The sequence below is a fragment of the Ovis aries genome, chromosome 14, assembly GCF_016772045.2.
Source record: "Ovis aries strain OAR_USU_Benz2616 breed Rambouillet chromosome 14, ARS-UI_Ramb_v3.0, whole genome shotgun sequence".
NCBI classification, from domain to species: Eukaryota; Metazoa; Chordata; class Mammalia; order Artiodactyla; family Bovidae; genus Ovis; species Ovis aries.
This window is the reverse complement of record NC_056067.1, coordinates 1972867-2000437: the sequence shown is the minus strand read 5'-3', so window position 1 is coordinate 2000437 and position 27571 is coordinate 1972867. Positions and strand designations below refer to the sequence as shown.

Sequence of the window (27571 nt, the reverse complement as noted above, 5' to 3'; positions counted from 1 at the left end):
TAAATCCAGCTTGAACATCTAGAAGTTCACGGTTCACGTATTGCTGAAGCCTGGCTTGGAGAATTTTGAGCATTGCTTTACTAGTGTGTGAGACGAGTGCAGTTGTGCGGTAGTCTGAGCATTCTTTAGCATTGCCTTTCTTTGGGATTGGAATGAAAACTGACCTCTTCCAGTCCTGTGGCCACTGCTGAGTTTTCCACATTTGCTGGCATATTGAGTGCAGCACTTTCACAGCATCATCTTCCAGGATTTGAAATAGCTCAACTGGAATTGAGAAGGTTAGAAAGAGATAATTCCCTAGGCTTTTGATTATAGCAACCTCAAAGAGCAGCATTTTGGTAAAGAATCATGAATGCCTGAACATGGGAACCTCAGTCCATTCTCCCATCTTGGGACAGGAAAATCCAGCTGTAAGATGGTATTGTAGTTGAGTGAAAGTGAAAATGTTAGTCGCTCAGTTGTGTCCAACTTTTTGCAACCCCATGGACTGTAGCCCGCCAGGCTCCTCTGTCCATGGGATTTCCCAGGCAAGAATACTAGAGTGGGTTGCCATTCCCTTCTCCAGGGGATCTTCCCACCCCAGGAACTGAACCCAGGCCTCCTACATTGCAGGCAGATTCTTCACCATCTGAGCTATGAGGGAAACCCTTGAAGGCCCCTGAGACAAATTCTGTATGGCGTTACTTATATGTGGACATGCTCAGTCATGTCCAGCTCTTTGCAACCCCAAAGATGGTAGCCCACCAGGCTCCTCTGTCCACGGGATTTCCCAGGCTAGAATACTGGAGCGGGTTGCCATTTCCCTCTCCAGGGGATCTTATCGACCAGGGATCAGACCTGCATCTCTTGCGTCTCCTGCATCAGCAGGCGAATTCTTTACCGCTAGTGCCAGCTGGGGGGCCTATATAACTATAACTGAGACACCCATTTTCTCTCCATCCCCCCGGCTTATATGAAGTCCAGGCAGTGCTACAGTGGAGTTTGCGTTTCCCTTTTCTTATATGAAATGGCCTGGCTATTAAATGAGTTCCTTAGATTTAAGTTACCAAAATTTGGAGGGACTAGTTTAGATGGAAATCTTCAAAAGATAATTAATTATTCCTACAGAGTTTACCAGAAAGTTCTTATCTCAGTTAAATTTACTTAAAAGGTTAGTCATGTCAGTTTATTTTCCCTGTTGACAAATTTCATAACAGAAACAACATGCACTCACTTCCACAGCCCCAGGCATGATGACAGTACCATACCTGATGCTCTAAAGCCAGGTCTGTGTTAATTAAACCCGCAAGCTTAAGCTAGCCTTAATACCAGATATTAATATTGAATAGTTCCCAGATGACACGAGCCTGAAATGTAAAGTGCATCGTTTTTTCTTTTTTTTTTTCTGAAAATGCATTTACCGCTGAGCCACCCGGGAAGCCTTAAACAAAGATACGAATGACAGAAACTCACAGACACAGAGAAGAAGTCTTTAGGATGAAGGGAACGGGAGTGTAGGTTGGAGGACCCAGGGAGCCGTTAAGGGAGGAGGGACAGGAAAGACTGAGAAAGAGACAGACGGCAGGAAGACAGAGGTCAGAGGTCAGAGGTCAGGGACGATCAGACCCAGCCACGACACGAGAGGAGGTTTGCATGCCTTTCAGAAGCTCCCATTGGGGAGAGCCCGCCGGACCGGGGTCTGCACCGTGTGGGTGAGCCCCCGCGCCTCTGCTTGTCGCCGGCCAGGGGAGCCCGCCCCCAGGGCAGGGCTCACAAGCTCAGAGAGTGATGCTGTGGCTGCCCGACGTCCACTCTCCGGGGGAGAGGATGGAGGAGAGACAGGGACAGAGGGGAGGGCAGAGTGTCTCCTGAATGAGAGTCCTGCGGGCCCAGGGGCCAGGAAGGCAGCCTTACCAAACGTGATGAGGAAACAAGGCGTTCAGGCGGCCACTCGTCACCCATGGGGCCCCTGCACTTGGGGCCCTGGAGGTGCCCAGGTCCCCTCCCTAGAAGGGGACAAGTGCCCCACGATGGGCGTCACTAACCAGGGCTCCCGGCCTGCCCCAGTCACTAGAAACGGACCAAAGGCCGGAAGGAAATTCGGGTGGGGCTTTACCGGGGCCCCTGCTGCAGCAGGAGGGGCTGAGACCACGTGACAGGCCCCACCCCCACCCCCGGCTAGCTCTGCGAGGGGGCCGCTGGTTCCCCATGTGGGCTGAGAGTAGTGGTCAGCCCAGGGGTGGAGCCAGGCGCCAGCGTAGAGGGTCGCCAGCCCTCTCGGGGGCACGCGCTGTACTCGCCTGCTCCTGACACCCTGTTCTCAGCTCTCCAGAGTGTCAGACTTTTTTGGTATCGTTTTGTCCAGAATTTGCCCAGTGCCCCCCGCATGCAGTTATTTATAGCCCCTTATGGTTTCTTGGTATTTTGTTCCTCGAGGAGACCTTTGTCCAGGTGCCAGCCTGTCTCACTATTATTACATCCACTAACCAGTCTGGTGGTAGCTGCTGTTGCTGTTGTTGTCATTTGCCTTTGACCTCCCAAGGCCACGGGGGAGCCATGCTGACATCCTCACCAGCTTGACCCCCTTGAGGTCACGTTTTCCCATCCATTCCTCTGGGTGGTCCGCTCCACTGATGACAAGTTTTGTCTCCGCAAGGCACCCCTCAGCGGCCTCTTCCTTCCCCAGACCTGGCCATCCTGTACCCGCTCTTCAGGCTGCCTGTCCCCAGAAGCCAGGCCCGCCCCGAGGCTGGTCCTCAGCACAGCGGAAGCCGGGCTTGTCGTGAGCCACTGCCCCCCAGGCCTCCTGCTGTCTCCACGCCAGGACGCCCCTGAATCGCAGGGACCGCCCCGCGCAGCCCTGCTCTCTCTCCACTGGTCCTTTTCCTTCTCTCAGTAGCGGCCTCAGCAGCCCGTGTAACACAGACCTCCCCGCGCTGAGCCCCCAGCGCAGAGGAGAGGTGCTGGGGTCAGCCCCAGACAGCCTGCACTCACTGCTCAGAGTGGTTTTCGGGGTGTGGAATCCCAAGTTTTGAGGTGGGCACAGGTAATCCGCAGGGGTTTTGTTAGGCTGGAGGCAGGAGGAATGGGGCAAATGCCGGAAGACATTAGAACAGATCCATGGAAGCGGAAGGAAGTGACCCTGGATCCTGGCCAAGGTGATGTCTTGATGTCTACCTGCCAGCCACCAGGGACAGAGGGAAGCTCAGTTCCTCTCTGAAGTTCTGAAAACAATCCAGGCAGGAGCTGTAAACAGGCAGAACTCCATCCGAGGCTTCCAAGTGGGGGTTTCAGCTTCTGGGCAGCTCTGCCCAAATTCTCCTCCCTGTTAGCATGAAGCTCATTTATTTTTTAAAAAGCAGATGATGCTACTCCTTGTTTAAAGCCCCATTGTGGCTTCTCATATTTTCTCATAGGGACAGGCCCAGCTGGTACCAGCAGTTCAGCCTCATGGAGCCTGTCCTCTGCTCCAAGTGTCTGCTCTCGGATATTCCGCCAACATGTAAAGACTCCAAGGGCAGGAGCCCCGTCATGGCGTCCTTTTGTTCCCCAACGTCTCCCCGCAGCGCCCACTCCCTTGGTGCTCGCGATGTCTTTTTGGTGTGAATGAATGTCCCACATCCACTGCCACGATTCACCTCACGAGCCACGGTCCCGACGTCTCCTGGGTTTACGCTCCCGAAAGTTCCCCAGTGCCCATCTCTGGGTTCTTTCGCGAGTCTCTAACCTGTGGAGGTGTGCTGTGGCTTGTTCATTGCATTTTAACATCCTGACTGTCCTAAAACCGAGAGAGGTGGGCTCTCCTTTAGTCAAACGTGTCGCACGTGGCCCGATTCAGGGAGCGTCCGGGCCAGAGGGCGGCCTCTCTTTGGGGCAGGAGGAGGGCGGACCTGCGGAGAAGACGGTCACCAGCACCCAGCCGAGCTGGGGAACCCAGCAGGACCTGACTTCAGGTAAGGGGTCGAGCCCGACACGGCCCAGGAGGGCACAGCGTCCTGACTGCCCACACCAGCTGCCCTGCTGGGAACGGGGCAGTGTGTCGGTCACTCAGCTGAAGAGATGAGGACGGACTGTGCCCGAGAGGTTAGAACGTGAGAGGAGACAGCAGGGCTGCCGGGATAAACCTCCAGTGACGCGGCACCGAGCCCGGGGAGGACCCGTGTCTTTTACAAACTTTGCTGTGCACACACTCACACACACACTCTCCCACCCCATCTGTCCTGGTGTACACACACACACACACCACTCCATCTGTCCTGGTGTACACACACTCACACACACACATTCCCCACCCCATATGTCCTGGTATACACACATACTCACATTCCCCCACCTCATTTGTTCTGGTGTACACACACTCTCCCCCACCCCATCTGTCCTGGTGTACAACACACACACTCTCCCCTACCCCATCTGTCCTGGTGTACACACACTGACACACACTCTCCTACCTCATCTGTTCTGGTGTACACACACTCTCCCCTACCCCATCTGTCCCCCACACACACACTCCCCCACCATATCTGTCCTGGTGTACCCACATTCTCCCTTACCCCATCTGTCCTGGTGTACACATAAACACACTCCCCAACCCCATCTGTCCTGGTGTACACACACACACACACACACTCCCCCACATCTGTCCTGGTGTACACACATTCTCCCCTACCCCATCTGTCCTGGTGTACACACACACACTCCCCAACCCCATCTGTCCTGGTGTACACACATTCTCCCCTACCCCATCTGTCCTGGTGTACAAACACACACACACTCCCCAACCCCATCTGTCCTGGTGTACACACACTCCCCAACCCCATCTGTCCTGGTGTACACACACTCACACACTTTCCCACTCCATCTGTTCTGGTGTACATGCACACACACACACACTCACCCACCCCATCTGGTGTACACATTCTCCCCCCCATCTGTCCTGGTGTATACACACACACACACACTCCACAACCCCATCTGTCCTGGAGTACACACACACACTGCACAACCCTATCTGTCCTGGTGTATACACACACACACACACACACTCCACAACCCCATCTGTCCTGGAGTACACACACACACTGCACAACCCTATCTGTCCTGGTGTATACACACTCTCCCCTACCCCATCTGTTCTGGTGTACACACACACACACTCTCTCCCCCCAACCCCATCTGTCCTGGTGTACGCAGACACACACACACTCCCCCACACCATCTGTCCTAGTGTACAACACTCACACACATTCTCCCACCCCATCTGTTCTGGTGCACACACACTCTCCCCTACCCCAACTGTCCTGGTCTACACACACACACACACACACATGCACACACACACTCCCCAACCCCATCTGTCCTGGTGTACACATTCACACACATTCTCCCACCCCATCTGTTCTGGTGCACACACACTGTCCACTACTCCATCTGACCTGGGGTACACACACACACTCCCCCACACCATCTGTCCTGGTGTACACAGACATACACACACTCCCCCACACCATCTGTCCTGGTGTACAACTCACACACATTCTCCCACCCCATCTGTTCTGGTGCACACACACTCTCCCCTACCCCAACTGTCCTGGTCTACACACACACACACACACACACATACTCCCCAACCCCATCTGTCCTGGTGCACACATTCACACACATTCTCCCATCCCATCTGTTCTGGTGCACACACACTGTCCACTACTCCATCTGTCCTGGTCTACACACACACACACACATACACACTCCCCAACCCCATATGCCCTGGTGTGCACACATTCACACACATTCTCCCATCCCATCTGTTCTGGTGCACACACACTGTCCACTACTCCATCTGTCCTGGTCTACACACACACACACACACACACACACACACATACACACTCCCCAACCCCATATGCCCTGGTGTACACACATTCACACACATTCTCCCACCCCATCTGTTCTGGTGCACACACACTGTCCACTACTCCCTCTGACCTGGGGTACACACACAAACACACACTCCCCCACTTCATCTGTCCTGGTGTACACACACTCTCCTCTACCCCATCTGTCTTAGTGTACATACACACACACACTCTCCCCTACCCCATCTGTCCTGGTACACTCACATACACACACTCTCCCACCCCATCTGTCCTGGTGTACACACACACACTCTCCCACTCCATCTATTCTGCTGTACACACACTCTCCCCTACCCTATCTGTCCTGGTGTACACACTCTCCCCTACCCCATCTGTCCTGGTGTACACACACACACTCACCCTCTCATCTATCCTGGTGTACACATACACACACACAGACACACACACACACATACTTACCCACCCCATCTGTCCATCTGTCCTGGTGGCATTTGCCCCTACACGCTTTCTCTTTTCCATGATTATGTTCTAGCTGTGGTACATCTTTATCACAGTTTATTCAATCATTCCCTTACCAATGGTCCTTCATATTGTTTCTTTTTTCCTTACAGAAAAATACAATATACATTGATAAAACATACAGTTTAAGGTGCTGGCACTTTTTTTCTTAGGGATGGATTCCCAGAAGCAAGTCTGCTGGGTTGGCCCTTGACCACCACAGGGGATAAAGGCACAGACCTTCAGTGTAGTTGAAAACCCAAGTATAACTTAAGTTGGTCCTTTGTATTCAAGGTTCTGCATCCACAGATTCAACCAATGGAGGACTGGAGTACATACTCACTGAAAAAAATCGTGGATAAATGCACCTGCACATTTTAAACCAGTGCTGTCCAAGGGGCAACTGTATGTATATTTTTGATGTTAAAAGACAGAGTCATAATTATCCCCAAGGAGGCTGTCACAATTTGTATTTCTAACATCAGTGTATTAAGTTACCCTCTTCCGCTGCTTCCTTGCCAGTAGGAGATGACAGTTTAGAAAGACAAGACTTACTGGACTATGGATATTCTGACAGATTTGTTCAGAAAATCACTCATGTTCATACACAGTCACAGCACATCAATAATCTCCAAAAACACCTACAAGAAAGGCAAGTTACAGCAGCCATTTGCTGTATCAATGCATGATCTGTGATGAATAAGGAAAGGAACTTGTGAATTTGAAATGAGGCCTAAAATGATATCTTTGAGTTATGCAAAACTGAGAAATTTTTTAGGTTAATAAAGTGTTTGTGAGCCTTTAAAAGAACTCACACCAAGTCACATTCCAAAGGGAAATGCTTTTGGTTGATGACAGTGAAACTCATGGAAGTAGAACTATCTCCTTTAAATAAAATTCTGCAAAAGTTTATTTCTAAAGTGGACTATGCACATGGACGTTTTTAAAAGCAGTAAGACATTTATTGACAGTTACTTAAAATAAATTATTTCTCTAAGTCTCTGAAATGTGACACGAACTACATACACATTCTATTTGTTGCAAAACAATGTATAAAATGTTAAGAGAAATAAGGAAACACAAAATACAAGTGGTTCCTGGGTTACACAGTATTTTGGTAAGACATGCATTTGTACGTAAATACCCCAGTGAAACACAAGCACACATTGGGTGCGGCTGTTCTTTACACAGCCCGTGTGTTCTGTGCTGCACACTGCCTCCTTTTCACTCTCTCTGTTACCTCACACTTGCATAATTATGTGTCAGGAATACTGGGAAGTCTTCAGCAAACCCAGAAGGCTAAAACTTCAATAACACTGTCTTCTGTTGACTGACGAGGTAACTCAGTAACAGTGTGCCCACAAGAGGAGAAAACGTATGCTCTCTGGAATGCATCCTGGATTGTAAGGTACTGAAAAACATGTGATGCTCAGTATGGAAAATTGTGTTTGGATGTCCTAATTAGGACAAGAATGTCAAACTATCAGTGTCTGTTAAATTTACATGCACAGATCTAAAATACAGTGTTTTTTTTTGTGTGTGTGGCATATTCTTGCACATAACCACTGAATCCGCAGAGTACTGTCTTTAGCTCCTTTATGCTGCCCAGAATACTTCATTACTGAATAATTTACTCAGGATTTCTAAAAGCTCACTGTAATACATGTAAGTTTGTCTATTTACAGTTGGATATATTCCGGTACATACTGTTTACCTGGGTATCATACCTAACTGTTGGTACAATATTATTCTTAGGGGACCCCGTTTTTACACATTTGCGTCGACAGACTGCATGAGTTCCCATGTTCCTTCAGCACCTTTGTGAGGTTCCTCCCCATGGGAAGGGTCCTCCTTGGTACAAATGGGCTGCAGTGTCAGGGTCTGTCCCCCGTGTGAACTCGCTGATGGACACTGAGTCGGGACTTCCTGCTGAAGGCTTTCCCACACTCAGCACACTCGTACGGTTTCTCTCCTGTGTGGATCCGCAAATGTAATCTAAGAGTCGACCTCTGGCTGAAAGTTTTGCCACACTCGGTGCACTCGTAGGGTTTTTCTCCAGTGTGAGTTCTCATGTGTATAATGAGTTGTGAGTTCTGGATAAAGGATTTTCCACATTCACTGCACTCATAGCGTTTCTCCCCTGTGTGAATTTTCTGGTGTATGATGAGGTTTGACTTCTTGAAGAAGGTTTTTGCGCATTCATTACACTCATAGGGTCGTTCTCCAGTATGAATTCTCTGGTGTGTGGTAAGTTCAAATTTCTGGGCAAACGTCTTGCCGCATTCACTGCATTCATAGGGCTTCTTCTCCATGTGTGCTCTCTGGTGTACAATGAGGTTTGACTGGTGGGTGAATGCTTTTCCACATTCCAGACATTCAAAGGGTTTCTCCCCAGTATGAATTCTCTGATGTTTAATGAGGTTTGCTTTATGGGAGAAGGTTTTCTTACACACATTACATTCGTAAGGCTTTTCTCCAGTATGTATTCTCTTATGACTAATGAGAAGTGATTTAAATGAGAAAGCCTTGTCACAATAATTACAGATAAAAGGTTGTACCAAATTTCTAATTTTCTGGTGTTTAAAAATGGCTTCTTTATGGCTGAAGGCTTTCCCACTTTTATTATATTCCGAGTATTCCACTCCAGGATGGGTTTTCTCTTGTTTCAGATAGAAGAGTGCTTTTCCAAATCCATTACAGTCATCTGCTTTCTTTCTTATATAGTTTCTATTGCTAGTAAGTATGTCTGAATTGTATCTCAAAGTTTTTTCATATAAGTCATATTTATAGGGTACTTGTCTTAAAGAAACAAAGTCTGTGCTAAGGTTAAATGTTTTTCCAAAGAGATTATTATCTCTTTCTTCGGTTGGGGTTTGGTCCTTAAAGATTACAAGCGGCCTCGCCTGCTCATCTGGGTTTCTGTGGTCCGTCTCCATCTGGTCATCAGCCTTCCATACCTCTAGGAAAGAGCATATGAAACACTGTCAGCCTTTCACCATAATGTTACAGAATGTGAAGCTCCACAAATGTTCCACTGCAGGGCTGTCTCTTTCTTTAGTTTGGGACCCAGTCTTTCAGTATAAAAAAGTCCCCAGTTCTGAGTTTTCCTAGCTCTTAAACAATGAAAGAAAAAGACAAAGCCTGTGGCAAAATGGACACAGACAACACCCCAGGTTACAAAACGGCCTTAAAAGTGGGTAAAGTGAAATAAAAACAACTGATGTGGGAAGGCTGGCAATTCCAAAGACAAATGTGACCTGGTGTCCAAGGACACCAGCTGACACAGAACAAGATAATAAGTAGATGATAAGGGAAAAAAACCAGGCAGATCTAAGTTGAGCAGCCAATGCTGAGACTAACTGTGGTCGGATGGCCACATCTACACATTCAAGGATCTTTCCCCTTTCCTCTCCTCTGTTCCTCTAGCAGGTTTACCAGTAACTTCCTAAAGGCAACATTTCTCACAGGTTTGCAGACAGAACCCTACGCAGCATTCCAAAGCTCCAAAGTCAGACTTTTGCAAGTGGAAGGCAAAATCCAGAAACTCATATATTCTGTAGGAAATATAAAAGGAATCCAAGATCCTTTTGGCAGAATCACTCACTGCTACTGTTGGGCACACAATTTTTTTCAATCGAAGTTGTTGGAGAAAATGTTTCTATCATTATCTCTTATTTTTCTCTAATGTGTTTCATTTCTTTCTCAAAGCAGTCTGAAGTCCCAGCTTTTATTCCAAGGAATCGCAAGGATCAAATTTACCTGACCTCCACCTATGCTGTACGAACCTTTACTTGCATCTCTGTATTATTGGTTATTCCTGACCATTGGGATCCTGTTGCCATTTGTGGCACTCGTACTGAAGAACGTGTATTTTCCTTGCGGTTATATACCAATTCCCATGACCTAAAATATAGAAGTCACCAGTCTGGCTAGATGACAATACTAATGAAAGAGAAACTAATCATGAAACAAAGGTTTATAACATGCCAGGAAAGAATCAAGGCTTGATTGTGAGAGGCAAATAGATATAAAAATTAAACAGGAAAAAAGCTAAGCAGGAAGAAACTGATGTTTGGAAGTATGACTCAAGATATGAGGTGCACAAGTCATCTGTCCTCAGCTTTCTCTAAAGGGTTAGGGATTTGAAAAACAGATTCCTAAATAATACTTCAAAGGTACCAACCCATTCATAATCTCTAGGATATTACTTCCAATGGCTTCTAACAGATTCTCCTTCCCACCTTCCACATTTTTCCTAGTATTTTTTTTTTGGGGGGGGGACTTGGTATATTTTATTAAGACCATTTGATTAATAACAGAAACAGCATTTCTGGTTAAGTCTTAAAAAAAGTATGAAAATCTTTCAAAAACAAATATCAATACTTACAGTTCACTCAAGACCTATGCCCAAATGTTTTATTTTTTGTAGGAAAGGTAAAAATAATTCTGGATTCAGATCAGTTCAGTTCAGTCGCTCAGTCATGTCCGACCCTTTGCAACCCCATGAATCGCAGCACGCCAGGCCTCCCTGTTCGTCACCAAATCCCGGAGTTCACTGAGACTCACGTCCATTGAGTCGGTGATGCCATCCAGCCATCTCATCCTCTGTCATCCCCTTCTCCTCCTGCCCCAATCCCTCCCAGCATCAGAGTCTTTTCCAATCAGTCAACTCTTCGCATGAGGTGGCCAAAGTCCTGGAGTTTCAGCTTTAGCATCATTCCTTCCAAAGAAATCCCAGGGCTGATCTCCTTCACAATGGACTGGTTGGATCTCCTTGCAGTCCAAGGGACTCTCAAGAGTCTTCTCCAATACCACAGTTCAAAAGCATCAATTCTTCGGTGCTCAGCCTTCTTCACAGTCCAACTCTCACATCCATATATGACTACTGGAAAAACCACAGCCTTGACTAGACGGACCTTAGTCAGCAAAGTAAAGTCTCTGCTTTTGAGTATACTATCTAGGTTGGTCATAACTTTTCTTCCAAGGAGTAAGCGTCTTTTAATTTCATGGTTGCAATCACCATCTGCAGTGATTTTGGAGCCCCCAAAAATAAAGTCTGACACTGTGTCCACTGTTTCCCCATCTATTTCCCATGAAGTGATGGGACTGTATGCCATGATCTTCGTTTTCTGAATGTTGAGCTTTAAGCCAACATTTTCTGCTCTCCTCTTTCACTTTCATCAAGAGGCTTTTTGGTTCCTCTTCACTTTCTGCCATAAGGGTGGTGTCATCTGCATATCTGAGGTTACTGATATTTCTCCCGGCAATCTTGATTCCAGCTTGTGTTTCTTCTAGTCCAGCGTTTCTCATGATGTACTCTGCATATAAGTTAAATAAGCAGGGTGACAATATACAGCCTTGACGTACTCCTTTTCCTATTTGGAACCAGTCTGTTGTTCCATGTCCAGTTCTAACTGTTGCTTCCTGACCTGCATACAGATTTCTCAAGAGGCAGGTTGCCACCTATTTTCATGACGATACCATCTCAAAGTTCTCATAGTTCAGTTCAGTCGCTCAGTCATGTTCAACTCTTTGCGACCCCATGAATCGCGGCACGCCAGGCCTCCCTGTCCATCACCATCTCCTGGAGTTCACTCAGACTCACGTCCATCGAGTCCGTGATGCCATCCAGCCATCTCATCCTCGGTCGTCCCCTTCTCCTCCTGCCCCCAATCCCTCCCAGCATCAGAGTCTTTTCCAATGAGTCAACTCTTTGCATGAGGTGGCCAAAGTACTGGAGTTTCAGCTTTAGCATCATTCCTTCCAAAGAAATCCCAGAGCTGATCGCCTTCACAATGGACTGGTTGGATCTCCTTGCAGTCTAAGGGACTCTCAAGAGTCTTCTCCAACACCCCAGTTCAAAAGCATCAATTCTTCGGTGCTCAGCCTTCTTCACAGTCCAACTCTCACATCCATACATGACCACAGGAAAAACCATAGGCTTGACTAGACAGACCTTAGTCAGCAAAGTAATGTCTCTGCTTTTGAATATGCTACCTAGGTTGGTCATAACTTTTCTTCCAAGGAGTAAGCGTCTTTTAATTTCATGGCTGCAGTCACCGTCTGCAGTGATTTTGGAGCCCAAAAAAATAAAGTCTGACAGTGCTTCCCCGTCTATTTCCCATGAAGTGATGGGACCGGATGCCATGATCTTCGTTTTCTGAATGTTGAGCTTCAAGCCAAAATTTTCACTCTCCTCTCTCACTTTCATCAAGAGGCTTTTAGGTCCTCTTCACTTTCTGCCATAAGGGTGGTGTCATCTGCATATCTGAGGTTACTGATATTTCTCCCGGCAATCTTGATTCCAGCTTGTGTTTCTTCCAGTCCAGCGTTTCTCATGATGTACTCTGCATATAAGTTAAATAAGCAGGGTGACAATATACAGCCTTGACGTACTCCTTTTCATATTTGGAACCAGTCTGTTGTTCCATGTCCAGTTCTAACTGTTGCTCCCTGACCTGCATACAGATTTCTCAAGAGGCAGGTCAGGTGGTCTGTATTCCCATCTCTTTCAGAATTTTCCAGTTTCTTATGATCCACACAGTCAAAGGTTTTGGCATAGTCGGCGGCAGCGAGCTGGCGTACTAAGCGCAGGCCACGGCGGTGAGCCCACGCACTAAGCACGGCGGAAAGGAGCTCCCCCACGTCCGAGGTCGGGGGCAGCGGCCTGGAGTACCAGGCTGCGATGGCGCAGGAAAGGCCGAGAGGAGCTACCCTGTGTCCGAGGTCAGTGGCAGCCAGGAGGAGCTACCCCGTGTCCGAGGTCACGGGCGGCGGCCGGGAAGAGACACCCCGCGTCCGAGGTCAGTGGCGGCGGGGAGGAGCCACCTGCGTCCGAGGTCAGGGCAGCGGCTGGAGGAGACACTCCGCGTCAGAGGTCGGTGGCAGCCGGGAGCAGCTACCCCATGTCCGAGGTCAGGGCGACGGCTGGGAGGAGCTACCCCGCGTCAGAGGCCAGTGGCTGCCGGGAGGAAACACCCCGTGACCGAGGTCGGGGGGTGGGGCCGGGAGAAGCCACCTCGCGCCCGAGGCCAGGGCTGGTGACCTTGAGGAGCCACCTCGAGCCCAAGGCCAGGGGCGGCAGCTGGGAGAGGCAACCCAAGGAGCGATGGCTGCAAAGGCACAGGAGGGCCTAGAGGAGCTATCCCACGTTGAAGGTCAGGAACAGCAACGGTAAGGAGATACCCCTCGTCCAAGGTAAGAAGCAGCGGCTGTGCTTTGCTGGAGCAGCCGTGAAGAGATACCCCACACCCAAGGTAAGAGAAACCCAAGTAAGATGGTAGGTGTTGCAAGAGGGCATCAGAGGGCAGACACACACAGAAACCATACTCACAGAAAGTTCTCATAGTAGAATATTTTAAACATTAATTGATCAAATACTGTTTTATCTAAAACTAAACTAGCAAGTATTTAAGAAGGAAAAAAGTGAACTGGTGGTTTTATCTTCATCATTTTCTTTGTTTTTTCAAATTAAATTATTTAATTGGAGGCTAATTACTTTAAAATATTGTGGTGGTTTTTGCCATACCTTCACATGAATCGGCCATGGGTGTACCTGTGTTCCCCATCCCCAAGCCCCCTCCCACCTCCCTCCCCATCCCATCCCTCTGGGTCATCCCAGTGCACCAGCCCTGAGCACTCTGTCTCATGTATACAACCTGGACTGGCAATCTGTTTCATATATATGTTTCAATACTATTCTGTCAAATCATCCCACCCTCGCCTTCTCCCACAGAATCCAAAAGTCTGTTCTTTATATCAGTGTCTCTTTTGCTGTCTCGGATATACGGTCATTGTTACCATCTTTCTAAATTCCATTTATATGTGTTACTATACTGTATTGCTGCTTTTCTTTCTGATTTACTTCACTCTGTATACTAGTATGTTCTTTTGTTGGGGGAAAAAAAAAAAAAAGAATTTGGCTTATGATCGGCATGAGTGGTGGCATGGGGGATCTCGTTCCCTGACCAGGGACTGAACCCAGGCCCCTTGCATTCGGACTGTGCAGTCTTGGCCGCTGGACCACCAGAGAAGTCCCCCCCTAGGAAGTTCTGAACTGGAAATTCTAACTCTGATACCCACAACTATTCTTACTGATCCAACTTGAAAATCTGGTTTGATAATATTAGAGACCTTGATAATGGGACACTGCTCCTAACTGCTTGGCCTTGAGAAAGCCTGAAAATAAAGAAGGCAGAACTTCAGAGTCTGCACTATCTCAGCTTTAATACATGAAGCTTGAGACCAAAACCAAGAAGCTTGTAATTTTGGGTAACTGAGAAAGGACCTAAACGCGACTGGGCAAATGCTGAATTACACCCGAAAGCTGTCCTTACCCACTGATAGTAAGTTGCTGTAATTCTCCAGCATCACGTCCATGTAGAGGATCCTCTGCGAGGGCTCCAGTTGCTCCCATTCCTCCTGGGTGAAGTCCACAGTCACATCGGTGAATGAAACTGACCCCTGAAATAGCATATTGCTATTTATTCTGATATGATTAGCATTTGGTGATGCAGGAAGGACACATAAAAACATACTCTATGTTGTAAAAGAACCATCTTTAAAATTTACGTATGACACAAACTGTAAAATTTCATTGTTTTGTCATGCCTCCAAAAATATCTTTATAAAAGTTAAAGCATTTATTCAGATTCCCATAAATTCCAGCATTGTCATATTTGGCAGATATTAAGATTATTTAATATGCAGTATTTAATGTTACCAGTTAGTGATGATGCTTATATAGGTATTATTTTCGTGGTCTCAAACTAGACAATATAAAGAGTTAAAGCTTTGAATATTTAAAGGGAGAATATGAAATTCCAATTATAAGATAAACTATCAGGCATAGGTAAAGATCTCTCTACCATATCCAAACCATAAGAAAGGCAGACAAATAAAAACTAACAAGAGAGACTACAAACTAAAAGGCTTCTGCACAGCAGAGGAAACCATCAACAAAATGAAAACCTTATCTGATATGATTTGCAAATATTTTCTGGCAATCTACCAAATGAGAGAAAATATTTGCAAGTCATGTACCTGATGAGGGGTTAATTTAGCAGAAAAAAATACCAATCTGATTGAAAAACAGGCAGAGGAAATAGACATTTTTCTGATGACATACAAATGGCCAACAGGTACATGAGGTGTTCAGAATCACTAGTCATCAGGGAAATGCGAATCAAAATCACAGTGAAATAGCCATTCTTATAGGTGTGGTGCCTATTTATATATATAAAGACAAAACTATTTACATGTCCTTTATGTTATACAAGGCACTTTAAATTATCTAGAGATGATTTAAAGTACATGGGAGGATGTATGTGGATTACATGCAAATACCATGCTTTTTCTATTAGGGACTTATACAAAGTCTACTGAAGATACTGAGGCATGACTTATCACTGTGTTTATTTCAGTATAATTTACAAAAACCAAATATGCACACAAACTGAGTATCCACTGATGGAATATCATTCAGCCATAAAGAAGAATGGAATTTGTGACAACATGGACCTTATGCTACATGAAATGTCAGATAAATTATATATCCCAATTATATGTTTATAATTAAGTTATACATCTCAATTAAGTTATCTCAATGAAATAATCTCAATTAAATTATATCTCAATTACATTATATAAATTATGATATATTTCTCAATTATGTTTATAATTAAATTACATATCTCAATTATCTATTGTTATCTCAATTACATTATATATATAATTATGAGACATACATCTCAATTATATGTAGAATCTAAAAAAAAACCCACAAACATGTAGATACAGAGAATAGACTGGCTGTCAGAGGCTGGATGGTGGAGGTAGGAAAGTTAGGTAAAAGGGGCCAAAAGGTACAAATTTCCCCTTATAAAGTAAGTCAGGTAATGTACAGCATGGTGACTGTGGGTAATAATATTGTATTGCATGCCTGAAAGTTGCTAAGAGAACAGATCTTAAAAGTTCTTAGACTCAGGAAGTTATGGGTGTACGCTCAGTCATGTCCAACTCTCTGCAGCCCCACAGACTGTAGCCCGCCAGGCTCCTCTGTCCATGGGGTTTTCCAGGCAAGAATAAGAGTGGGTTGCCATTTTCTCTTCCAGGGGATCTTCCTGACCTAGGGATCGAACCTGCGTCTCTTGTGTCTCCTGCATTGACAGGCAGATTCTTTACCACTAGTGCCACCTGGGAAACCCAGAAAAACTTAGAGGAAGTGAGAAAAAAAATATGAGATAAAGATCTGAACACTACAAATGACCTAGTCATATTGCACGAATTTTCAGGTAACCCAGAAGTATTGTTTCATGACATCTTACAGGAATCTTTAGCCATGTGGCTTGGGAGCAGAGAATGCTGGTGGTAGGTCATCTATGCCTAGGATCACTGAGGTCAGCAATCAGAGTCAAGATTTTCCCAGCAGTATTTATTCCCATTTTCAGATCACTTCTGAAATCCGTTACAAAAAACAGGAACACTGGGAATTTCCCAAGGAATAAACTGAGTCCTGAGGACCAAGCTGTCTTCACCCTTAGAGGCAAGCTGCAGACCCCACGAGTCTAACCTTCGCTTCCTTTCACTGCATCTCAGTTGCTACCAATGTTTCCTAACTCTCTATTTCCTAACTCCTCTTATTCTCATCTACTACACATTATAAGCTAGTATGATTTTTCTAAAGTATAGCTCTAACTATAGGATTGGCTGGATTAGAAACACTGTCCATTATATCTTAAATTAGTGACTAGCCCAGCATTCAACACATTTCAAATTCCTCCTCCATCCCTCCTTCCCCTGACTCCACTCTCTCTGACAGATTCTCTCACTTAGGTCAGGTCACACACTGCTTAGATGGGAACTTCCATAATTTGAGTCCCTCCTCTTAAACCCTGGGGCACTCTGGTTATACTTCTCATGTTGTATGTATTTCACTCTGTGCTCTCTTAAAAACAAAAACAAAAACCTTATTTCTCTTACTCTCCCCATTAGATGTTATGATTTTTTAGACCAGAAACTGTTATCTCTGTATTTCTGTTAGCACGAACTACATGAGTACAAGTTAGGTACTCAAAGGAAATAACTTTATATGAGTTAGAGAACTAGAGCTGTTTCTCTTTAGAAACAAAAGGAGACAAACAGTATTTCGGGTTCATTTTTGATATAAATTTCTCAGGGTTGAGGAACACTGACTCAAAGATCTTCTTCCTCCATGAGACCCTCAACTTCTGTAGGTAACTTCACTGCAGACAGCCACAGGGAGGATATCGGCAGGAGGTCCCCAAACGGCCGCGTGGGCCGAGGGCGGGAGGAGGCCCGCGAGCCTTCAGAGCCACGCCCACTGGAGGCCTGCTGCCCAGTCGGGGGCTTCCCAGAGGGGACAGAAACCCGCCGCAGGACCCCACTGGGCAGCTACAGCCTGATCAAGAGGCAGAGCCTGGACACTTCGGGGGGCTGGCTGTGCTCCAACTGCGTGTTCTTTCACCAGAGGCAGGGCTCAGAAACACACTGCTTGACCACTGGGCTGACAGCCGTGAAAGAATCTGGAACATGGAGCGGGTGGTTGTGACAGGGCATGTGGAAGATCGGGTGGTATTTTAAGGGTGGGCTAGTACCCTCCCTGCAGAAGGCGATGGCACCCACTCCAGTACTCCTGCCTGGAAAATCCCATGGGCAGAGAAGCCTGGTAGGCTGCAGTCCATGGGGTCACTGAGGGTCGGACACGACTGAGTGACTTCACTTTCACTTTCATGCATTGGAGAAGGAAATGGCAACCCACTCCAGTGTTCTTGCCTGGAGAATCCCAGGGACGGGGGAGCCTGGTGGGCTGCCGTCTGTGGGGTCACACAGAGTTGGACACGACTGAAGCGACTTAGCAGCTGCAGCAGCAGCAGCAGCCTCCCTCTCCAGAGTCTCGTCTCCCAAACTTCATTCTTTCCTTTTCATCTGAGCCTCTTCCTCCTGTCTGCACACCCCTGACCTCAGGAGAAGGGTCTCACTTCTGTACCACTTGAACGATCGGCAATCACAGAATATATGCCCAAGCTACATTCGGTGCTGGGACAAACACGAGGCTCCTAGCGTGTGAAGCTGCAGGTTGCGGGGCGGTCTTGGTACTACAAGTCGAGGGTGGGGTCGGGGGCGGGGGGTGATGGCGCTCAGTCACAGGACAGTCCAGCCTGGGCCCAGCCTACTGTGGCCCCAGGGATGTGACACCAGCCGGGATCAGTGGGGTCTAAAGGAATGCTGCAGGCACGTCTGTTTCTGAGTTTAATTTTGGTTTTAAACCGACGAGTTGATTATTTAGGATGTCACGTTCACTAAGAGTTCCCAGGCGGTCCCGTGTTTAAGATTTCGGCTTCCAGTGCAGGGGGGCCATTCGACCCCTGACTGGGGAGCTAAGACCCCCACACGCCTTGCTGCCAAAAAACCCCACCAAAACATAAAAAAAAAGCAAGACTGTAACAAATTCAATAAAGATTTAAAAAATGGTCCACACCAAAAAAAATTTTTTTTAATGTTGTGCTTTTTTTTGTATATATATTTTTTAATTTTTATTTTTACTTTATTTTACTTTACAATGTGCTTAAGTATTTAGCAACTCAATTCACTAATATACATGGGTATCTACATATTCCTGTGCTATATAGTAGGTACTGATTGTCTCTTTTCTAGGGTGTATAATTCCAACCTCCTAATTTATCCCTCTCCTCAACCCTTGAAAGTTTGCTTTCTACATCTGAGATTGTTTTGTAAATTATTTCATTTGTAGCAATTTTTAGATTCTACTGGGCTTCCCTGATAGCTCAGTTGGTAAAGAATCTGCCTTCAATGCAGGAAACCCCAGTTCAATTCCTGGGCCAGGGAGACCCCCTGGAGAAGGGATAGGCCACTCACTCCAGTATTGTTGGGCTTCCCTTGTGGCCCAGCTGGTAAAGAATCCGCCTGCAATGTGGGAGACCTGGGTTCGATCCCTGGGTTGGGAAGATCCCCTGAAGAAGGGAAAGGCTACCCACTCCAGTGTTCTGGCCTGGAGAATTCCATGAACTATACAGTCCAAGGGGTTGCAAACAGTCAGACACGACTGAGCGACTTTCACTTTCACTTTGGGCTTCCCTGACAGCTCAGCTGGTAAAGAATCCACCTGCAAGGCAGGAGACCCTGGTTCGATTCCTGGGTCGAGAAGATCCGCTGGTGAAGGGATAGGCCACCCACTCTAGTATTCTTGGGCTTCCCTGGTGACTCAGCTGGTAAAGAATCCGCCCGCAATGCAGGAGACCTGGGTTTGATCCCTGGGGTGGGAAGATCCCCTGGAGAAGGGAAAGGCTACCCACTCCAGTATTCTGGCCTGGAGAATTCCATGGCCTGTACAGTCCATGGGGTCACAAAGAGCTGGACATGACTGAGCTACTTTCACTCAGATTCCACCCGTGAGTGGTATCATATTTGCCTTTATGTCTGACTTACTTCACTATTATCTCCAGGTCCATCTGTGTTATTGAAAATGGCATTATTTTATTTTATGGCTGCCGAATGTTTCTACCACATCTCCTTTATCCATTCATCTGTCAGTGGACATTTTACTGTGAACAGTGCTGCAGTGAACCTTGCGAGCACGTGCCCTTTCAAAGTGGTTTTCCCTGGATAGGCACCCAGGAGTGGAACTGCCGAATCATCTGGCAGGTCTGTTTTTAGATTTTAAAGGAACCTCCACACTGATCTCCATAGTGACCGTTACCAAGTTCACATTCCCAACAATGGCTTAGGAGGGATCCCTTTCTCCATGGCCTTTCCAGCGTTTCTCGTTTGTAGACTGTGATGACAGCCACTCTGACTGCTGCGAGGGGACACCTCATTGGAGTGCTGATTAGTATTTCCCCAATAATTAGCAATCTTGGCGAGCTTTTCATGAGTAAAAGTTACCTCTTGAACTTGGGTTCCTGAAAGCCTACCGTATTTGAAGTCATTTGTGATTATCTACCCAAGACATTTTTTGAGGGCCCCTATCATTTACAGCCCCAAAGGTCTAGTGATTATGAAGTACCCCTAAAGACTGACTTTAAAGCTGTTTTTATAAGAAATGGGCAGAAGGTGGCAGGATTTATTCTTGCCCCATTCTGGTTACTCAGGGAATATGAGCCTGAGGGAGGGACGGTCCTGTTCCTGGGCTGTAAATCAGAGTGGGATATGCCTGACCAAACACCCAAGGGCCTGAGTCTCATCCCTCTTACCCTTCATCTTCTGGGCAGACCCCTAGCCCTGAAAACCTCCTGTGAATGGTACTGTCATCAGAGGGGGCAGCTCTAACGGGGCAGGCTGGAGACGGTCTCCCACCACAAGGAGAGGTGGGGACGAGGTGGCTTTTCAGGTCTCTTCCAGGCCAGAAGGTCCACTGTCCTGCGGCTGCCCAAGTCATGTCCTGGCTGCCCCTGGACTTGGAAGACTGTGGCTCCACGCAGAGGGGCCCAGGCACTACGGGTCAAAGGGGACACGTTTCTTGGTACATCCTCCCCAACACCCTGTGTATCATGACAGTCCAGCCTTGGGACCCAAGTCTGCTCAGGCACCAGGGATGTGCCACCAGCCTGGGTGAGTGGGGCCCAAGGGAATACAGCAGGCACTTCTGTTTTTCTTTCTGAATTAATATCCGCATTTGAAACTGGGGAATATTTGCTTTACAGTGCTGTTTGTTCTGCGTACACCAACCTGACTTCATACTGACAGGTGCCTACATGTTCGGTTTTAGCCTCTCTTCCGTCTCGGTAAGCACAGTGTGAGCGCAGCGCTGTACAGTAGCCTGTCGATCAGCTCTTCTCCATATGCAAGAATGTCTGTATGTTCCAACCTCCTAGCTTGTCCGTCTGTCCCCTTTCCCCTCTGCTAACGATAAGTTTGTTTTCTATAGCTGTGACTCTTTCTTGTTGGTAAATTAGTTCATTGCTCTCAACTTTTACATCCAGCCTATGGATGGTATCTTACGTCTGCCTCTCTGTGTGGCTTCCATCACTCAACAGCATCATCTCTAGGTCCTGCCGAGTTGCTGCAAGGGCACGATTTGTTCCTGAGCCAGTAGTGTTCCGCTGGCTTTATCTTTATCCATTCACCTACTGGTGGACACTTCGGTGCTTCCACTCTTGGCAACTGTCAATAGTGTTACAGTGGGGTTTCCTGGCGGTCCAGGGGCTCAGACTATGAATGAGCTCCTGACGCACGGGGTCCCGATTTGATCCCCGGCCAAGGAGCTAGATCCCCCATGCTGCAGTGCAGACTGAGGGTGCCTCGTGCCGTAACTGAGGTCTGAGGCAGCCAGATAAATACATACTTTCTAACAACAGTGCCACAGAAAGCCAGGGCGCCTGTGTCTCTCCTGGCTGTGCTTCTCCTAGACACAGGTCTGGGGATGGGGCTGCCGCACCATCTGGCAGCTCTATGCTTAGAACTTTTTTAAGATTTTTTTTTTAATGTGGACCATCATTAAAGCCTTTATTAAATTTGTTACAATTATCTTCTGTGTAATGTTTTGGTTGTTACTGCTACCAGGCACCTGGGATCCCAGCTTCCTGACAAGAGATCGAAGCCCTCCCCTCTGCATTGGAAAGCTAAGCCTGAAGCATCAGACCACCAGAGAAGTACCTCTTCTAAGATGTTTAAGGAAGCTCCACACTGATCTCCCTAGTGGCTGTTACCACTGACATGGCCACCAGAAACCTAGAGACGGTTCCCTTTTATCCTCTCCCATTCCTGTATTTCTTCTTTGTAGTTTCTGTGAGGAGGACCATTCTGAATGGTGCCAGAGGAGCAGCTCATTGTATTGCTGACTGGCATTTACCGCCAAATTAGTGATGTTACAAATCTTCTCATGTTCTTGGTTCTTAAACAATGTGGGTAAAATTTAACCCTTGAAACTGGTTTCTTAAGTCTTTCTCTATTTGAAGTCATTTTCAATTACCAAGAGTATTTTTGTGAGGGCACCTGTCATTGAAGGCAGGGCAGACCTAGTACACAGAAGTGCCCATAAGCAGCAGTATAAGAGGTGCTGCTAGGGAAGATGGCCAGAAGCCTGCAGAACTTCCTGCAGCGCACTTTGTGGTCTCAAGAAAAGTGAGCCATAGAGAAAGTCTGGCTTGTGACACGGAGGTCAGAGCGGACGCACCCGACAGACCACCACCAACTTGAGGCTCACTACGTCCTCCTCGTTACTGTCATCCCTGAATACATTCCAGTCCCGGGAAAATGACCTGTTAGGATCCTGTGAGCAGGAGGTGGAACCAGAGGAAGGATAGAGGCGGGAACCCCTGCGAAAGGACCCGTGGAGATGAGGTAACATTCCAGTTTCCTCGGAGGAAAGGCAGTTCACCATGATTTCGGTGCCCAGGAGGACATTAATGGTCAACAGTACGTGGTACCGAGCACAGGAAACAGCCAGCACGTCCAGTGGGGGTGGGGGGCATTGCTGGTGCATCCTCCCAGCTCCCTGAGCAGAAGGACAGACCAGGAAACGGACCAAACACGGATCCGACTGCAGCGAGGAGACAAGAGCGATGGCGTAGGAGTCCCGACAATATGCAGTCTTCCGCATACTTCTCTTTAACTTAATAAATATTCTTACAATACAGAATATATGACTTTAAAGATTCTGATAAGTTCAACACTAACGTGATTAGAACTCCATATATAACTAACTAAATTTCTTCTACCTAAAACTAAAAACAATGTAAAACTATTATATTTCCATGAAAAAAAAAATTACATGGGAAGGAGAAAATGAAAAAAAAAAAAAACAAACGACCACTCTCGTCCACCCAGGCCTCGGTGACCTGGGTGGTCATACTCCTGGGGACCCAGCAGCCTAGGATCTAGGGCTGGACACTACGGGGCTGGGGGCGTAGAGAGGACTGCCGGGACATGAACCCCTCGCTGCATCTACAGCGCCTGGTCCCCTCGGGAGCAGACCACAGCCGACCAAACAGTCAGGCACACCTGCACCGACACCCGGGCTACTGCACCCCCAAAATACTGGACACTCTGGGCTGGGAGCACTTGGAAAGGTCCCCCTGTCTCCATTTCTCCTGGTAAGGGGGTCCCCAAGTTCAACTTCTTACAGCCTCTCCACCTATGTAGCAAACAGCCTCAAAACAGGACTTTTCTGGGTCTCAGATGGCTCTTGCCAGCTCAGACCCGGAGGAGGGAGTGGGAGGATGGTTGTGAGAGGAAAGGGGCGCGGAGGAAGAGCACTCAGGCCCTCGGGAGAGGCCCTCCGGAGATTCCTCAGGCTGTCTGCACATTCCCTGACGACCCACGAATGGTCTGCACGTTCCCTGACGACCCACGAACGCCACGCCGGCTGGGGTTCTGGGTGCCCACCGGGCAGACCGCGGCTGGCGGAAGTGCTGCCGCCCTGTGGCCGGTTCCCGGAACAACACCGCTAAGCCAGCGGCGAACAGGCGCTTCCCGGACAGAGGCCTGCCCGATGCTGACCGAACCCGCTCTCGAGAAATACTCTGGGGAAGCTCAGCAAGAGAGGATTTAAAACAGGCCCAACTTTCAAATACCAAATACAAACGGTAAATTTTCCTTACGCTTAATGGAAACCAACTATCCGCACCTCTAAAGAAACTCCGCCTTCCTCATTCTTAGAGAAATGCCAAGCAAACCTACAACCATCTTTCATCAGGCAGCCCTCCCCAGCAAATCAGAACAATAAATGCTGGACACCCGCAGGGAGAGAAGGGAACCCCCCTCCGCTGCTCCTGGAAATGGACATTGCAACCAGCCACGATGGAGACAGGCTCCTTTAGAACAAAACCAGCACCTACCACGAGATCCTCCAAGCCCTCACCAGGCCCTATATTCAGGGAAATGCATCCTTCGAAACAACACAGGCACCCCACATTTCAGGAAGGCACTCTTTCCCAGCGCCAAGGCGCCAAAACAGCCGTAAAGTCCTTGCACACGGGTAAATCCTGAGGCTGTGCTTCATAAATGCCTTGGACAATTACTCAGGCATAGAAAAGAATGAAAAAATGCCATCTGAAGCAACGTGGAAGGATCTAGAGATGATCACAGTGTGTCAAGTAAATCAGACAGAGAAAAATGGCACAGGGTATTGTTTATAGGTGGAATCGAAAAATACAATCAACTAAAACTTACTAGCAAACACAGTCCAACTCCCAGTCACACAACAAATTTAAGCTTATCAAGCACAAGACGACCCTGGGGGTCGGGGTCGGGGTGCGGAGACCACTGAGGAAGTTGGGATTCAACAGTACCCCGTAGACACAGACACATGGTCAAAGAGAGACCCACAGACACATCAGAGAACAATGAACAAGCATAGGCTGGACAGAATCAGGAAGTGTGCTCAACACTCTGTCAACAGCTACAGGGGAAGTGAATCCAAAAAGAACAGATGCATGACTATAAAGGAATCCACTTCTTGTTCCACCACAAACAAACGCGATAACAGGAATTGAGTAGACTCCAGTGCAAAATACACATTACAGGGACAGGAGAAAATGAAAACAAACACATACCCCAATCCCCTCAGGCCTGCTGACTGGGGTGCCGGCATACCCGCGGAGCCCCGCAGGCCCGGCTTCGGGGCTGCGGAGGGTGCACGGGCACAGAAGCCCCTCTGCATCTACAGCGCCAGTCCCCTCTGGGACACGCCACAGCTGACCAAAGTGCCAGGCACTCTTGCACCTACACCGGGGCTACTGCACCCCCACTTCCACGCTGGGCTGGAAGCATTTTAAAAATTCCCCGTCTCCATTTCTCCTGGTGGGGGGGTTCCCAATTTCAACTTCTTCCTTACAGAATCCACATATATAGGAAACAGCCTCAACACAGCACCTTTCTGGCGGCTGAGATGGCTCTGGCCAGGGGGAGGTGGTGAGAGGGCTTTGTGAAAGGAAAGGGGCGTGGAGGAATAGCACCCAAGCTCTCTGGTGTGTACTCGGGTAGTCTGCATGCCACTTTACAACTCAGGAACACGACTCTGGCTCAGGTTCTGGGTGCCCACTTGACTGACCACAGCCCGCAAAAGCGCTTCTGCCTTGTGGCCGTTTCCTGGAACAACATCGTTGAATCAAGGGCGCTGACCTGTGCTGTTGGAGAAGACTCTTGAGAGTCCCTAGGACTGCAAGGAGATCCAACCAGTCCATCCTAAAGGAGATCAGTCCTGAATAATCATTGGAAGGACTGATGCTGAAGCTGAAACTCCAAAACTTTGGTCACCTGATGTGAAGAACTGACTCCTTGGAAAAGACCCTGATGCTGGGAAAGATTGAGGGTGGGAGAAGGGGACGACAGAGGATAAGATGGTTGGATGGCCCCACTGACTCAACGGACATGAGTTTGAATAAGCTCCAGGAGTTGGTGACGGACAGGGAGGCCTGGCATGCTGCAGTCCACGGAGTTGCCAGAGTCGGACACGACTGAGTGACTGAACTGAACTGAACTAATATGACTTAGTGACTGAACTGAACACGCTCTTCCCAGTCAGAGGCCTGCCCGATTAAGCTAAATGACCCTGCCCTTGACAAATAACCTACGGTAGCTCAGTTCAGTTGCTCAGTCGTGTCCGACTCTTTGCGACCCCATGAATCGCAGCACGCCAGGCCTCCCTGTCCATCACCAACTCCCAGAGTTCACTCAGACTCACGTCCATCGAGTCCGTGATGCCATCCAGCCATCTCATCCTCTGTCATCCCCTTCTCCTCCTGCCCCCAATCCCTCCCAGCATTAGAGTCTTTTCCAGTGAGTCAACTCTTTGCATGAGGTGGCCAAAGTACTGGAGTTTCAGCTTTAGCATCATTCCTTCCAAAGAAATCCCAGGGCTGATCTCCTTCACAATGGACTGGTTGGATCTCCTTGCAGTCCAAGGGACTCTCAAGAGTCTTCTCCAATACCACAGTTCAAAAGCATCAATTCTTCAGCACTCCGCCTTCTTCACAGTCCAACTCTCACATCCATACATGACTATTGGAAAACCATAGCCTTGACTAGACGGACCTTAGTCAGCAAAGTAATGTCTCTGCTTTTGAATATGCTACCTAGGTTGGTCATAACTTTCCTTCCACAAAGTAAACGTCTTTTAATTTCATGGCTGCAATCACCATCTGCAGTGATTTTGGAGCCCAAAAAAATAAAGTCTGACACTGTTTCCACTGTTTCCCGTCTATTTCCCATGAAGTGATGGGACCGGATGCCATGATCTTCGTTTTCTGAATGTTGAGCTTTAAGCCAACATTTTCTGCTCTCCTCTTTCACTTTCATCAAGAGGCTTTTTAGTTCCTCTTCACTTTCTGCCATAAGGGTGGTGACATCTGCAAATCTGAGGTTATTGATATTTCTCCCAGCAATCTTGATTCCAGCTTGTGTTTCTTCCAGTCCAGCATTTCTCATGATGTACTCTATAAAAGTTCAATAAGCAGGGTGATAATATATAGCCTTGACGTACTCCTTTTCCTATTTGGAACCAGTCTGTTGTTCCATGTCCAGTTCTAACTGTTGCTTCCTGACCTGCATACAGATTTCTCAAGAGGAAGGTCAGGTGGTCTGGTATTCCCATCTCTCTCAGAATTTTCCACAGTTTCTTGTGATCCACACAGTCAAAGGCTTTGGCATAGTCAGTAAAGCAGAAATAGACGTTTTTCTGGAACTCTCTTGCTTTTCCATGATTCAGCGGATGTTGGCAATTTGATCTCTGTTTCCTCTGCCTTTTCTAAAATCAGCTTAAACATCAGGGAGCTCACGGTTCATGTATTGCTGAAGCCTGGCTTGGAGAATTTTGAGCATGACTTTACTAGCATGTGAGATGAGTGCAACTGTGTAGTAGTTTGAGCATTCTTTGGCATTGCCTTTCTTTGGGATTGGAAGGAAAACTGACCTTTTCCAGTCCTGTGGCCACTGCTGAGTTTTCCAAATTTGCTGGCATATTGAGTACAGCACTTTCACAACATCATCTTTCAGGATTTGAAATAGCTCAACTGGAATGCCATCACCTCCACTAGCTTTGTTCGTAGTGATGCTTTCTAAGGCCCACTTGTCTAGATGAGTGATCACACCATTGTGATTATCTGGGTCGTGAAGATCTTTTTTGTACAGTTCTGTGTATTCTTGCCACCTCTTCTTAATATCTTCTGCTTCTGTTACGTTCATACCATTTCTGTCCTTTATTGAGCCCATCTTTGCATGAAATGTTCCCTTGGTATCTC

General features: G+C 47.5%; 1 protein-coding gene across 10 annotated transcripts in view; it reads right to left on the bottom strand.

Annotated features, from left to right (window-relative positions):
- Nucleotides 1-7293: 7293 nt before the first annotated feature.
- Nucleotides 7294-27571, bottom strand: part of ZFP1 (ZFP1 zinc finger protein) — a 29817-nt gene continuing 9539 nt past the window's right edge. For 5 of the 10 annotated variants that reach the window (XM_042230731.2, XM_060397864.1, XM_060397863.1 and 2 more), the window contains 2 exons: nt 14690-14816; nt 7294-9312 (listed from right to left, as the gene is read on the bottom strand). In XM_042230731.2, coding sequence (XP_042086665.1) covers nt 8228-9312; nt 14690-14816 — 1212 coding nt within the window. In that variant the 3' untranslated portion in view covers nt 7294-8227. Of the gene's footprint in view, nt 9313-14689; nt 14833-27571 lie in introns of those variants that run through there. The other 5 variants (XM_060397867.1, XM_042230737.2, XM_060397865.1 and 2 more) reach the window with 3 other exon arrangements.